This window comes from Salmo trutta, chromosome 8 (assembly GCF_901001165.1).
Source record: "Salmo trutta chromosome 8, fSalTru1.1, whole genome shotgun sequence".
Taxonomy (NCBI): Eukaryota; Metazoa; Chordata; class Actinopteri; order Salmoniformes; family Salmonidae; genus Salmo; species Salmo trutta.
Genome location: NC_042964.1, coordinates 48,016,929 through 48,031,731, shown reverse-complemented (window position 1 = coordinate 48,031,731; position 14,803 = coordinate 48,016,929). Strand labels below are relative to the sequence as shown.

Here is a 14,803-nt window from a genome sequence, read left to right as displayed (position 1 = left end):
GGTCAGAATTACAACGACACGGGCTAAATGGGCCTGCTAAATGATGAAGCCATTAGGAATGGGAGGCTAATTCAGAACATATGTAGTCCCGGGGAGAGAGAGAGAGAGAGATGGGGAGATACTGGGGGAAGACAATGAGGAAAGTTAACTTCCTTACCCGACATCTTCAATATCTGTCAGTCTGGGGTTGTTGTTAGATCTGTATAAGGTATTTATGATCGTTGATGAGACATGGATGGAGTGGGTTTTAAATATGCAGACGGACTTAGAAATGGGGGATGTGATATTTTGATGACTCGCCGGAACTCTTTCGTGGATTGCTGTATTAACCTCGATGACATAATCAGTTATAGATCATTGTTCTGCTGACAACATAATTCCTTATGTTCAATGTATTATATGACATAATGCTATTACATACATGAACTGACATCATAATATGTATGTTAGTTGTGTGGTGTGATGTTCTTGGAGGATTGTAGATTAGGCTAGATTGTCACCACTCATAGTGATGACTGTTGCTCTATACTCCACTCCGTTGGGTGAATCCTAACTTGGAAAAACAAAGAACTTGAGCCCTCTGTCAGTGAGTTGTCATTGATGACATGTAATATGTATTGTTTTACTTACCTTAGTGGAATGCGTTTATTGGAAGTCGCTCCCAGAGTGTCTCCTAAATCTAAGTAAGTACACAAGTCTTGGCTAAATTACTAAAATGTCAATGTTCTCTAGGTTCTGTTGATGGACTACCTGGATGTGAAGAACACTAAAAGTGCTGCCGAGCCCTCTGCCCAGCTCACCTACGCCAGCACTGGCAGCGAGTTCGCAGCCTTCTTCGCCAAGAAGAAACCCCAACGTGCCAAGCAGTCCCTCTTCAAGTAAGACACAGACAGGCTAAAAAAACTTGAGCATTGAGGGCCAGTTTTATCTTACCTAGATTAAGCCTACTCCTGTACTATAAAACATGCTTGATGGAGAATGTCCTTTTGAAAGTGCTTTTTAGTCAAGGAAAAGGGGAAGATGGCCCCTACACTTCAGAACCCTAACAGAACCAGGTTAGTGTGCAGTAGGGATTTCTATAGTGTTAGTGTGCAGTAGGGATGTCTATAGTGTTAGTGTGCAGTAGGGCTGTCTATAGTGTTAGTGTGCAGTAGGGATTTCTATAGTGTTAGTGTGCAGTAGGGATGTCTATAGTGTTAGTGTGCAGTAGGGATGTCTATAGTGTTAGTGTGCAGTAGGGATGTCTATAGTGTTAGTGTGCAGTAGGGATGTCTATAGTGTTAGTGTGCAGTAGGGATGTCTATAGTGTTAGTGTGCAGTAGGGATTTCTATAGTGTTAGTGTGCAGTAGGGATGTCTATAGTGTTAGTGTGCAGTAGGGATGTCTATAGTGTTAGTGTGCAGTAGGGATGTCTATAGTGTAGTGTGCAGTAGGGATGTCTATAGTGTTAGTGTGCAGTAGGGATGTCTATAGTGTTAGTGTGCAGTAGGGATGTCTATAGTGTTAGTGTGCAGTAGGGATGTCTATAGTGTTAGTGTGCAGTAGGGATGTCTATAGTGTTTGTGTGCAGTAGGGATGTCTATAGTGTTAGTGTGCAGTAGGGATGTCTATAGTGTTAGTGTGCAGTAGGGATGTCTATAGTGTTAGTGTGCAGTAGGGATGTCTATAGTGTTAGTGTGCAGTAGGGATGTCTATAGTGTTAGTGTGCAGTAGGGATGTCTATAGTGTTAGTGTGCAGTAGGGATGTCTATAGTATTAGTGTGCAGTAGGGATGTCTATAGTGTTAGTGTGCAGTAGGGATGTCTATAGTTTTAGTGTGCAGTAGGGATGTCTATAGTTTTAGTGTGTAGTAGGGGTGTCTATAGTGTTAGTGTGCAGTAGGGATGTCTATAGTGTTAGTGTGCAGTAGGGATGGCTATAGTATTAGTGTGCTGATTCAGGCTGCTGCAGTGTCTAACTGGAACCATTTCAAAACCATGCAACTTTACGTTATGTACCCCAACCACAAGGCAGACCTGTAGTAGTAGCTCTAGGTGTTAACTGCTGACCTCTGTAGTGTAAGGACTGGGTCTCTGAGTAGGAGTGACAGTAGTCTAGTCCCTGATCGGTTTGGCTAAGGCGTGACAATGACCATAGGAGTTGGCAAGACAGCACAAACACATCTGGGACCAGGCTAGAGTGACGGCACAAACAGATGTGGGACCAGGCTAGAGTGGCGGCAGAAACACATCTAGGACCAGGCTAAAGTGACGGCACAAACAGATGTGGGACCAGGCTAGAGTGACGGCACAAACACATCTAGGACCAGGCTAGAGTGACGGCACAAACAGATGTGGGACCAGGCTAGAGTGATGGCACAAACGCATCTGGGACCAGGCTAGAGTGACGGCACAAACACATCTGGTACCAGGCTAGAGTGACAGCACAAACGCATCTGGGACCAGGCTAGAGTAACGGCAGAAACGCATCTGGGACCAGGCTAGAGTGACGGCACAAACACATCTAGGACCAGGCTAGAGTGACGGCACAAACAGATGTGGGACCAGGCTAGAGTAACGGCAGAAACACATCTGGGACCAGGCTAGAATAACGGCAGAAACACATCTGGGACCAGGCTAGAGTGAAAGTGTGTTTCTCTCTTCCAGGTTTGAGTCGTCGTCTCACGCCATCAGCATGAGTGCCTACCTGAGGGAACAGAGGAGAGAGCTGTACAGCAAGAGTGGAGAACTACAAGGTAAGGGAGGGCGGGAGGGAGGGAGGGGTGTGGAGAGGTACAGAGCTGGGAAGGAGTAGAACAAGGGAGGTGTCAAAACAAAGAGCGCCCCGTGTTGCACCTCAAGCCCAACACTATAACAGAGTCCTGCGCTGGCCAGGTACACACGCACACACACACAAACACACACACACACAGACAGACAGCGAGGGGGAGATTGGAGAGTGAGTCCCTGGAGAGTCTCACTGTTCCACAGCTTTTCTTCTGTCTGGTTTCTCTCCCCTTGCTCCCTCGCTCTGCGATGACCTTGTGGTTTCAATCAGCGGCGCCTGACAGCACTGTTTGCCTGCTTGTTTCATCGGTTTTTTTCAAACCTGTTCCTCCGAGACATTGCCTGTGTGTAAAATGGAGGAGAGAGAGAGGTCGTCGAAAGGAGGGGTTCCGAGAGACACCGATTTATGCAGGATCTGAAAATAATTCTGTCACAATTTCCATGATTGCATTTCGAGCAAACTTTAAGGTGAGTCACAGCAATGCTAAGTGTCACCTGTTTAGCATTAAACAGGTGAAACATCTCAACGACCCTCCCTCGCAGGCCTTGAGGTATGATTTAATTTTTGATAGGAAACGCCAGTCAACGCTAACCTAGCATACAGGCACCATACACAAAATGATCGCCCCGTTCGAAAAGTCCAGATTAACATTTCCTTAAAAAAATGTGCTTCAAATAGCCGCCAACTTTTGTCCTTACCCCTCGGTAGCTCAGATGTGAAAAAGATAATTAAACAATATTTGGGCCGGTGGTTGAATGCCTGGCAGCGTTAAACGAAGATGAGATTTCTCTGCCTTTCATTTCTGCTGTCACAATGCTTAGCTCGGGTTCCGCAGACTGCTAGGGACCTGAATGGCAGAGAGAGATTCAAGGAATCTCTATTTAGAGAAGTTAAATAAATCGACTTGGATGAAGGGAGGGGGGGTGAAAAGTCACTTATCATCACACCACTGTATGAAGAAGCCATTCAGTGATTTCTGAAGGAATACATTATAATTAGAAAAACATGTAGAGACTTTGAGACAACGGTCAATCTCTTTTTTTTAAATGAAGCTGACTGTAGAACAGAGAGAGATTGAGAGATGTTGAGTGAGCCTGGCCAAGGGATTATGCAACACTTAAAGAGAGCAGTCTTTTCTCTACTAGACATAAGATCTCACCTCGATATACAGTAATCCATTCACACAGTCAACCATCACCAGTACACTTTCTCTATTGGCTGATGCCAGTTTTATAGTGCAGCTGGCTCAGTTGGTTGGAGTGTGATGTTTAGAGCTCCAATAATCAAATCTAGCAAAATCTACACAGTTTATTAGGTACACCACCCCGTTCACGAAAATGGTTAGCTCCTACAGACACGTGGCCGTGGATTGCTACAGTTGAAGTCGGAAGTTTGAATACACTTACACGGAACCCAAACCGGCTGTGCGCGTGCACCAACGTGCATAAATGTATTTTGTCCCCCCACACCAAACGCGATCACGACACGCAGGTTAAAATATCAAAACAAACTCTGAACCAATTATATTAATTTGGGGACAGATCGAAAAGCATTAAACATATATGGCAATTTAGCTAGCTAGCTTGCACTTGCTAGCTAATTTGTCCTATTCAGCTAGCTTGCTGTTGCTAGCTAATTTGTCCTGGGATATAAACATTGAGTTGTTATTTTACCTGAAATGCACAAGGTCCTCTACTCCACCAATTAATCCACACATAAAATGGTCAACTGAATCGTTTCTAGTCATCTCTCATCCTTCCAGGCTTTTTCTTCTCTTGACTTTATATTGCGGTTGGCAGCTTTCATAAATTAGGTGCATTACCGCCACTGACCTCGTTCGTCTTTAGTCACCCACGTGGGTATAACCAATGAGGAGATGGCACGTGGGTACCTGCTTCTATAAACCAATGAGGAGATGGGAGAGGCAGGACTTGCAGCGCGATCTGCGTCAGAAATGGAACTGACTTCTATTTTAGCCCTTGGCAACGCAGACACTCGTTGGCGCACGCGAGCAGTGTGGGTGCAATTATTGAATAATATAGATTTCACAATTTATTTTGCAATGCATGCGACACGAGCGGTGTAGTCAGCCTGTTAGGTTGGAGTAATTTAAACTCGTTTTTCAACCACTCCACGAATTTCATGTTAAAAACTATAGTTTTGGCAAGTCGGTTAGGACATCTACTTTGCATGACACAAGTCATTTTTCCAACAATTTTTTACAGACAGATTATTTCACTTATAATTCATGGTATCACAATTCCAGTGGGTCAGTAGTATACATACACTAAGTTGATTGTGCCTTTAAACAGCTTGGAAAATTCCAGAAAATTATGGCATGGCTTTAGAAGCTTCTGATAGGCTAATTGACATAATTTGAGTCAATTGGAGGTGTACCTGTGGATGTATTTCAAGGCGTACCTTCAAACTTAGTGCATCTTTGCTTGACATCATGGGAAAATCAAAATAAATCAGGTCCATAGCAAAGAACACCTCTCATCTTAGTCTGATAATATCTCTCCAACAACTTCTAGAGAACCAATACCTTATAGCTCAATCACACACAGGCTTGCAACATTTTGTGAACTTTCAATACGTTTCCTTGTTTTCCAGAAATCCCAGTTGGAGGATTTCCGGAATCAGGAGCGAATAAGCAGGAAATCCAGAATCCTCCAATCAGGATTTCGGGATAATACATCCTCTTCATACCCCCATGTTCCCAGATTACAAATGAAAAGGTGATAATCCCCTCAATCTAGCTGTTATCTTTTAATATAAAGATCACTCATCTACTCTGTGCTCCTCCAGTGCCCTGTGTTCAAGGGGAACCACGCCATTGACTCTGATTTGAGCGATCGATTCTTGACTTCCGCCGACCTTCCAATTATGATTTATCATATTCATAAATGGAACCTGAAATGGAATTGAACTTCCCCGGGAGAAAAGTCAATAATTATTAGAGGATTAAATTGAGGGAAGGTGTTAGGTACATGCTCACCCTCTCTCTCGTTCAGTCTGCTGATCTCTCTCTCTCTCTCTCTCTCTCTCGTTAATTCTTCTTTCTCTTCATTTGACCTTACTAAGGCATTGATTGATCCACTTGGTCTGAATGTACGATAGCGTGGCTCTGTCCTTCGTGATTGTGTGCCTGACTAATTATCTAAGGACAGACGGGAGGGTGTTGCACGGTATACCTAAACTTCTGTACTTGTTCGATACTAGAACATGAAAGAAGTTTTGGTGCTGTCAAATGTGTCTCACGTCTTCTGCTGATTGAGAGAGGATCAAGTCTATGAGCCCAGCAGATGTCTCCTTATAGCTCTAGAGCACCGTGCCTGTCAAGTCTGTCTATCAGCTGATGTCTCCTTATAGTTCTAGAGTACCGTGCCTGTCAAGTCTGTCTATCAGCTGATGTCTCCTTATAGTTCTAGAGTACCGTGCCTGTCAAGTCTGTCTATCAGCCCAGCAGATGTCTCCTTATAGTTCTAGAGTACCGTGCCTGTCAAGTCTGTCTATAAACTGATGTCTCCTTATAGCTCTAGAGCACCGTGCCTGTCAAGTCTGTCTATCAGCTGATGTCTCCTTATAGCTCTAGAGCACCGTGCCTGTCAAGTCTGTCTATCAGCTGATGTCTCCTTATAACTCTAGAGCACCGTGCCTGTCAAGTCTGTCTATAAGCTGATGTCTCCTTATAGCTCTAGAGCACCGTGCCTGTCAAGTCTGTCTATCAGCCCAGCAGATGTCTCCTTATAGTTCTAGAGCACCGTGCCTGTCAAGTCTGTCTATCAGCCCAGCAGATGTCTCCTTATAGTTCTAGAGCACCGTGCCTGTCAAGTCTGTCTATCAGCCCAGCAGATGTCTCCTTATAGCTCTAGAGTACCGTGCCTGTCAAGTCTGTCTATCAGCTGATGTCTCCTTATAGTTCTAGAGCACCGTGCCTGTCAAGTCTGTCTATCAGCAGATGTCTCCTTATAGCTCTAGAGCACCGTGCCTGTCAAGTCTGTCTATCAGCAGATGTCTCCTTATAGCTCTAGAGTACCGTGCCTGTCAAGTCTGTCTATCAGCTGATGTCTCCTTATAGCTCTAGAGTACCGTGCCTGTCAAGTCTGTCTATCAGCTGATGTCTCCTTATAGCTCTAGAGCACCGTGCCTGTCAAGTCTGTCTATCAGCAGATGTCTCCTTATAGTTCTAGAGCACCGTGCCTGTCAAGTCTGTCTATTAGCTGATGTCTCCTTATAGCTCTAGAGCACCGTGCCGGTCAAGTCTGTCTATCAGCTGATGTCTCCTTATAGTTCTAGAGCACCGTGCCTGTCAAGTCTGTCTATCAGCTGATGTCTCCTTATAGCTCTAGAGTACCGTGCCTGTCAAGTCTGTCTATCAGCTGATGTCTCCTTATAGTTCTAGAGCACCGTGCCTGTCAAGTCTGTCTATCAGCTGATGTCTCCTTATAGCTCTAGAGCACCGTGCCTGTCAAGTCTGTCTATTAGCTGATGTCTCCTTATAGTTCTAGAGTACCGTGCCTGTCAAGTCTGTCTATCAGCTGATGTCTCCTTATAGCTCTAGAGCACCGTGCCTGTCAAGTCTGTCTATCAGCTGATGCCTCCTTGTAGTTCTAGAGCTCATAAGGTGCTCTGATTGACATTAAAAAAACATAGACATTGACAAAAATTGTGTTCATTGACTTCTTCTCCCTCACTTCAGTCACGTCTCTCTCACTGTGTGTGTGTGAATGATTTTATAAAATAAGAGATTTATTCTTCTATGCAAATGTTGTTGGTCAGCACAATAAAACAAGTCCCAAATGGAAAGGAAGTAGATTGTTTTTCCTCTGCAGCCCGATGAAATCAGCCGAAACAAGCTCAATAACTCAATGCATGCTCACACTCCTATTGAATATGCCTTCACCTGTATTGTGAACAGGCCTAGACTACATCTTGATTTACCCAGATGATCAATAGAGATTTACCATTCAAATAAATGACCATTATGTTGTTATGTAAAAACGTATTGATTGTTTGATTTGAATAATTGATTAATTAATGCAAACATGGCTGTCTTAGAAAAATATAATGATAATGAACTCAAAAAATATGTCTGGATCAAGTGCCTTTCTGTGACTTTGGCTAATTTGCCAAAAATCTTTTGCCGTGGAATCGTTTTGGTATCGCGTATCGTGATGGTATCGAGTTTCGTGACGCTAAACCTGGTATTCAAGTCAAAATGATGGTGTTACAACACTAGTGTCCGTCTGTCTCTTTCTGCCTGTTTCTGCCTGTGTATTCACACTTATTTTGTGTACTTTGTACACGCCAATGGCTGTGTGTCTCCTAGACTAGACCTCCCTTCCTATAATAACAATGAATGACCTGATACTGAAGTCGAGCCACACAGCCCGTGTTTGGACTGTCACAGCCCGTGTTTGGACTGTCACAGCCCGTGTTTGGACTGTCACAGCCAGTCGGCAGTCAAGCCGGTCTCTGAAATGCCACAGAGATCCATGTTGTTGTGTCAAATTATTTCAAAGGACCCCACTAAAATGGCCATTTCTAAACAGTTTGTTAGAGTAGTTGTTTTTTAAAGAGCTAAAGAGATACTGTACAATACTTTATGTGACAGAGAAATCCTCTGTCTTTACAGATACAGAGAGTAGTACTCAGTTAAACACAAGACGTACATTTAAGAAGCTATTATGGTTGTTATTGCTTGTGCAGCTTTCAGTTTGGAGCCTTGGGTATGTTAAAACAGGCAGTTAATTGCTGGAAATGATAAGAGTCTCTGATTAGCAGTGTGGCTGTCCATATCTATTCATTTCAACACTGCTACTCTGAAACAATTTGGAAATACGGGCCCTGATCGGTGATCCCGACTTATTGGTATAGGTTATAAAATACTTCACCTCACAGTGAGATTTTTAAAACATTTTTTTTAATGGTTAAAATGTAGTGTAGCTACCAGATTAATTGCGTTTATAAACCGGGTAGTTTGGCTCCTGGATGCTGATTGGCTGAAAGTCGTGGTATATCAGACCATATTCAAAAGGTATGACCAAAAAATACTTTTTACTGTTTGTATTAAGTTGGTAACCAGTTTATAATAGCAATAAGGCACCTCGGGGGTTTGTGGTATATGTCCATGGGCTGTATCCAGGCTCTCTGCGTTGTGTTGTGCTTAAGAACAGCCCTTAGCTGTGGTATACTGCCGATATACCACACCTCCTTGCACATTATTGCTTAATTAGACTACAGTTGACAAAATAGTTATTAGAAATATCAAACAAATATCAAACTTGAGACTACAACAAACATACAAAACTAGACCATGAAACAGCTTTGTCAGACTAATTTGAGCCTCATTCCTCTGTGATTTTTCATCAGTACACACCCCCCTGCCCGACTCACACACAAACAAACATCCGTTTACATTCAGCGGACCAATGATCGCCTCCGCAGAGCTTCCATTTGGAGAGAAACATGTGAAATTGAATTACGCTGCTGTTTCCCCACTCCTCCAACTCATTTAGACACTCTGTGTTCCTCGCATTCCCCCTCTCCAAATTAAATCACTGCAAAACAGAAAGCATCTGAATAGTGTATAGATACTTTGGGTAAGAGCTTGCTATCCACTCAATTGACAAAATTGCTTACTTTTCCCCTTAGCCTGGTCCCAGATCTGTTTTTGCTGAATAGCCAACTCCTGTGAATGTTTAGCATAACAATTACCATAGGAATTGGAGATACAGCACAAACAGATCTGGGAGCAGGCTACTTGATGCCCAGTGTAGACCACTGACTTGATAGAAGATGGTCCGTATAGACCCATTAACAGCTTGTTCTCAGTAGACACATGGCTTTATGCCATGTAATGCACTAATATGTCACCGTTCACTAATCAGTCACCAGTACTGAGCTGTATGGGTTATATGACTAGTTAAGTAGTTTCTCTATGGGGGCTGGTTGAACCATAGTTAGTTTCACTACTAATCAGTCTCTAGTACTCAGCTGTATGGGTTATATGACTAGTTAAGTAGTTTCTCTACGGGGGCTGGTTGAACCATAGTTAGTTTCACTACTAATCAGTCTCTAGTACTCAGCTGTATGGGTTATATGTCTAGTTAAGTAGTTTCTCTACGGGGCTGGTTGAACCATAGTTAGTTTCACTACTAATCAGTCTCTAGTACTCAGCTGTATGGGTTATATGATTAGTTAAGTAGTTTCTCTACGGGGGCTGGTTGAACCATAGTTGAGGGAGGGAGAGGGTTCCTCATTACTCAATATGTCTGACAACATCAGCAGTTTGAACGGCAGAGTATTTTGACGGTAGGTTTTTGTAGCACAGTTATCCGTAGTGAGGCATTAGCCTGTGAAGCCATGATCCATTGTGGACTGAAAAGGATCATGTGGAAGGTATTAGAACAATGTCATACAACACATCAAACCAGGATTGCACCTCTCCATCTTGTATTATCACGTCATATATTAGTTCACAGGTATGGTGTAGGGTTCACGCTCTAGTCCCTGATACTGAAATACACGTCTTGGAGTAAATGGCACGTTTTCCCTTCACCTTTTCATTCGCCCTTTTGAATTGCTACACCACCTCGTGATTTCGTTGTTTTGAAAGATGAAATGGAAGGTTCTTTTGATACTTGGCCGGCTATTACAGTAGAAAGGTTGCATTTTTTTTATTCATCTTTTTAAACTGAACGTAGAGAACAACATAAAGCCATAGAGAGAAACACACACATACCGCATTCCACTTCCCCCTAACCTCCAGTCATAATACCTGTATTTGGAGCGCTTCATGTTCTATTGACTCAGCCATGATTCCTGTGGGCAGATGATAATGGTTAAAACAACATTAGTCTTTGATTGTCTTTCTGCCTCTCCCCAGTCTCCTCACCCTCTGGGCACTGGGAGATCAAATCTCTCTCCAGTCTCCCCACCCTCTGGGCTCTGGGAGATCAAGCCCAGTAGAGGCTGTAGGATCTCATCAGTGGGAGGTGATTGAATTAGTACAGTGTTGAAATGAGATTGGGAGCTCGTGATTTTCCGGGAAATGCACTGCGCTTGTTGTAATAATATCAGTGTTCTCCTCTGAAACGGGGCTTCAGCAGGCTGCTTGGGAGATGATGGGTCGTTTAGATGCTGGGGACAGACACTGATTAGCTTGTGGATGTTTTGAGGAAGTTAGTGCTGAAGAATTTGAAAAATATAAGATTGTTACAGTTATACTGTATAAGAGACTGAACTAATTCATTATCGAGTCAGGCATCAGAACGTTCATAGCGTCAGGCATCAGAACGTTCATAGCGTCAGGCGTCCATAGCGTCAGTCGTCAGAACGTTCATAGCGTCAGGCGTCAGAACGTTCATAGCGTCAGGCGTCAGAACGTTCATAGCGTCAGGCGTCAGAACGTTCATAGCGTCAGGCGTCAGAACGTTCATAGCGTCAGGCGTCAGAACGTTCACAGCGTCAGGCGTCAGAACGTTCACAGCGTCAGGCGTCAGAACGTTCACAGCGTCAGGCGTCAGAACGTTCACAGCGTCAGGCGTCAGAACGTTCACAGCGTCAGGCGTCAGAACGTTCACAGCGTCAGGCGTCAGAACGTTCACAGCGTCAGAACGTTCACAGCGTCAGGCGTCAGAACGTTCACAGCGTCAGGCGTCAGAACGTTCACAGCGTCAGGCGTCAGAACGTTCACAGCGTCAGGCGTCAGAACGTTCGTAACAATGAAATGACAAGATGTGACATCCATGAATAGGGTTGTAGATATAGAGTATTATCTAGATAGTGGATGAATAGTGTTGTAGATATAGTGGATGGTCTAGGTAGTGGATGAATAGGGTTGTAGATAAAGTGGATGGTCTAGGTAGTGGATGAATAGGGTTGTTGATCTAAAGCATGATCTAGATAGTGGATGAATAGGGTTGTAGATATAGTGGATGGTCTAGATAGTGGATGAATAGGGTTGTAGTTATAGTGGATGGTCTAGATAGTGGATGAATAGGGTTGTTGATATAGTGGATGGTCTAGATATTGGATGAATAGGATTGTAGTTATAGTGGATGGTCTAGATAGTGGATGAATAGGGTTGTAGATATAGTGGATGGTCTAGATAGTGGATGAATAGGGTTGTAGATATAGTGGATGAATAGGGTTGTGTGTATATATAGTGGATGAATAGGGTTGTAGATATAGTGGATGGTCTAGATAGTGGATGAATAGGGTTGTAGTTATAGTGGATGGTCTAGATAGTGGATGATTAGGGTTGTAGATAGTGGATGAATAGGGTTGTAGTTATAGTGGATGGTCTAGATAGTGGATGAATAGGGTTGTAGATATAGTGGATGGTCTAGATAGTGGATGAATAGGTTTGTAGTTATAGTGGATGGTCTAGGTAGTGGATGAATAGGGTTGTTGATATAGTGGATGGTCTAGATAGTGGATGAATAGGGTTGTAGTTATAGTGGATGGTCTAGATAGTGGATGAATAGGGTTGTAGATATAGTGGATGGTCTAGATAGTGGATGAATAGGGTTGTAGATATAGTGGATGGTCTACATATTAGATGTATGTTCATGTTTATTATTGTCTGGATGTAGGGTCTCCAGTTGATCCATCTTCAGGTTCATCCAGATGTCAGGGAATAATATAGAGATGAAGTGATGAGGAGAAAGAGAGAGGAAAGTTCCTCCTGTATTTTGTCAGACACATAGACACTGGGGACGAGGGTGTGTGGGAGGGAGGGGATAGGGCAGCAGGCAGGAGGGGAAGGAGGGGGTGTGATGGCTGACAGAGAGCAGAGGCTTAATCACAGATGGGTATAAAGAGAGGGAGGGGGTGTTTTCCCAACTCTGGGCTAATTTTAATCAGCATGGGCCCTGTCATCATAGGGAGGCTGTCACAGCCGTGTTTACCTTTAATCTAGCCCAGGCTGATTGTAGAAGAGAAAAGGAGAGAGGGAAGGAAGGAAGGAAGGGGGGAGGGATGAGAACCTCCCGTCCTCTGAACCCTCCAACTCCCCCAAACCCTATGCCCCTCAACCCTCAACTCCGGCCTGAACGCAGGAGGTGCTTCATCGGGGAGAAAATAGAAAGCAACGTCCTTTCAAACCCCCCCACACCTCTATCCTGCAGCGTACAGTTAATAGTGTGTTGAACTCGGCTGTGCCCCCTCATCTGCCTCCCTTTTACAGCCTGAGTCAGGGGGCCACAGAGTAAAGATAGCTGTTTGATATAGAACCTTGATTGGAAGTTGGAGCACTTTTGTTTTTATTTCCGCCTCAGAGGGCAGTGAGATTGGGATGTTGCTCTAATGAAGTATGAGTAGGTTGTAATGATAGGTTCGGACTGCTTTGTTTCTCGTCTTAGTTTCAATGCTAAGCTAACTCCATTGTATCAGATTGTACAGCCTTTCTCATAAGTAGATGCCGGGAATATCCATGCGTATGGTGATAGGGTAGCTTAGTGACCCCTCTTGCTATGTGTACACTGGTTCAGTAGGCTAATGTAATGGGATTGGTGTTAAGGCATTTCGCTCCTCTTTACTCAGTTGTGCTAAAGCTAAGTGAAGGGCTCTTTTCTACACATAACAGCCATGATATAATGGGATTGCTCTTCACCCTAGGAGCTGTAGTCAATTATATCTCCTTCCTTCCATCACTCTTTACTTAGATTGAAGACCTCACCGCTGCCTGTTTGTCTGTATAAGGCTGGTCAGAAGTCTGTCCCATTGGGATCAGTACAGCCTCCTCTCCAACTGAGCTCAGAACACACTCATACTAAATGACTACCACCCCGTAGCACTCATTTCTGTCATCATGAAGTGCTTTGAGAGGCTAGTCAAGGATCATATCACCGCCACCTTACCAGCCACCCTAGACCCACTTCAGTTTGCATATCATCTCAACAGGTACACAGATGACGCCATCACACTGCACACTGCCCTATCCCATCTGGACGAAAATAATACCTTTGTAAGAATGCTGTTCATTGACTACAGCTCAGCATTCAACACCATAGTACCCTCCAAGCTCATCATCAAGCTGGAGGCCCTGGGTCTCAACCTCTCCCTGTGCAACAGGGTCCTGGACTTTCTGATGGGCCACCCCCTGGTGGTGAAGGTAAGAAATAATATCTCCACTTCACTGATCCTCAACACTGGGGCCTCACAAGGGTGTGTGCTCAGCCCTCTCCTGTACTCCCTGTTCACCCACGACTGCGCAACAGCGCCTCTTCAACCTCAGGAGGCTGAAGAAATGTGGCTTGTCACCCAAAACCCTGACAAACTTTTACAGATGCACAATCGAGAGCCTCCTGCCGGGCTGTATCACAGCCTGGTACGGCATGTGACCAGTAAAATTTGATTTGATATTTATGCATCAGAGCAAAAGTCTGGATGGAAACACCACTGTCCCTCCAGTACCCCACACTTGTAAAAGCTGAAGTTCTCTCTAGTGAAGTTGATGTGACTGCACTAGCCATCCTGAAATGTACTGCAACCATCTGACTGTCATGTTGGTGTCACTCTTTGTACCTTCACAGTGCATGTCTACTGTCTCTCCTGAATTAGCCTGCAGAATCTTCTCTCCATTTTGAGCACTGCAGACTAAGAGGTCAGTGCTTTCCTGGTATGAAACCTTGCCGTCTTTCCAACACTCACAAATGTACCGGCCGGAGTCTGACTGAGATTATTGATCTGGAGAAAAAAACTCCTCGGACTCAAACTCAGTTCCAGTCGATCCCTAAATCCAGGCAGTGTGACACTCTCAAGGTAAGGGTTAAAAGTGTTCCTCAGCAGTGGATCTGAAGAACAAACAGTACTCTCTTTTAACATTAGGAACGTAAAAGTCAGAATATTCCCCTTCTGACTCGATTGTCTCATATGTACACTACCGGTCAAAAGTTTTAGAACACCTACTCATTCAAGGTTTTTTCTTTATTTTTACTATTTTCTACCTTGTAGAATAATAGTGAAGACATCAAAACTATGAAATAACACATATGGAATCATGTAGTAACCAAAAAAGTGTTAAACA

General features: G+C 43.9%; 1 protein-coding gene and 1 long non-coding RNA gene across 2 annotated transcripts in view; both read left to right on the top strand.

The window, feature by feature from the left end:
• The window catches only part of LOC115197987 (exocyst complex component 4-like), a 244,656-nt gene that overhangs the window by 64,335 nt on the left and 165,518 nt on the right, over positions 1-14,803 (top strand). Inside the window, exons 8-9 of the mRNA XM_029759645.1 lie at positions 733-878; positions 2,646-2,734. Of these exons, the coding sequence (XP_029615505.1) occupies positions 733-878; positions 2,646-2,734 (235 nt within the window). The remainder of the gene's footprint in view (positions 1-732; positions 879-2,645; positions 2,735-14,803) is intronic.
• Positions 11,940-12,428, top strand: LOC115199133 (uncharacterized). Its single transcript, XR_003879353.1, has 2 exons — positions 11,940-12,137; positions 12,302-12,428. It is a non-coding gene; the product is annotated as an uncharacterized LOC115199133 (long non-coding RNA).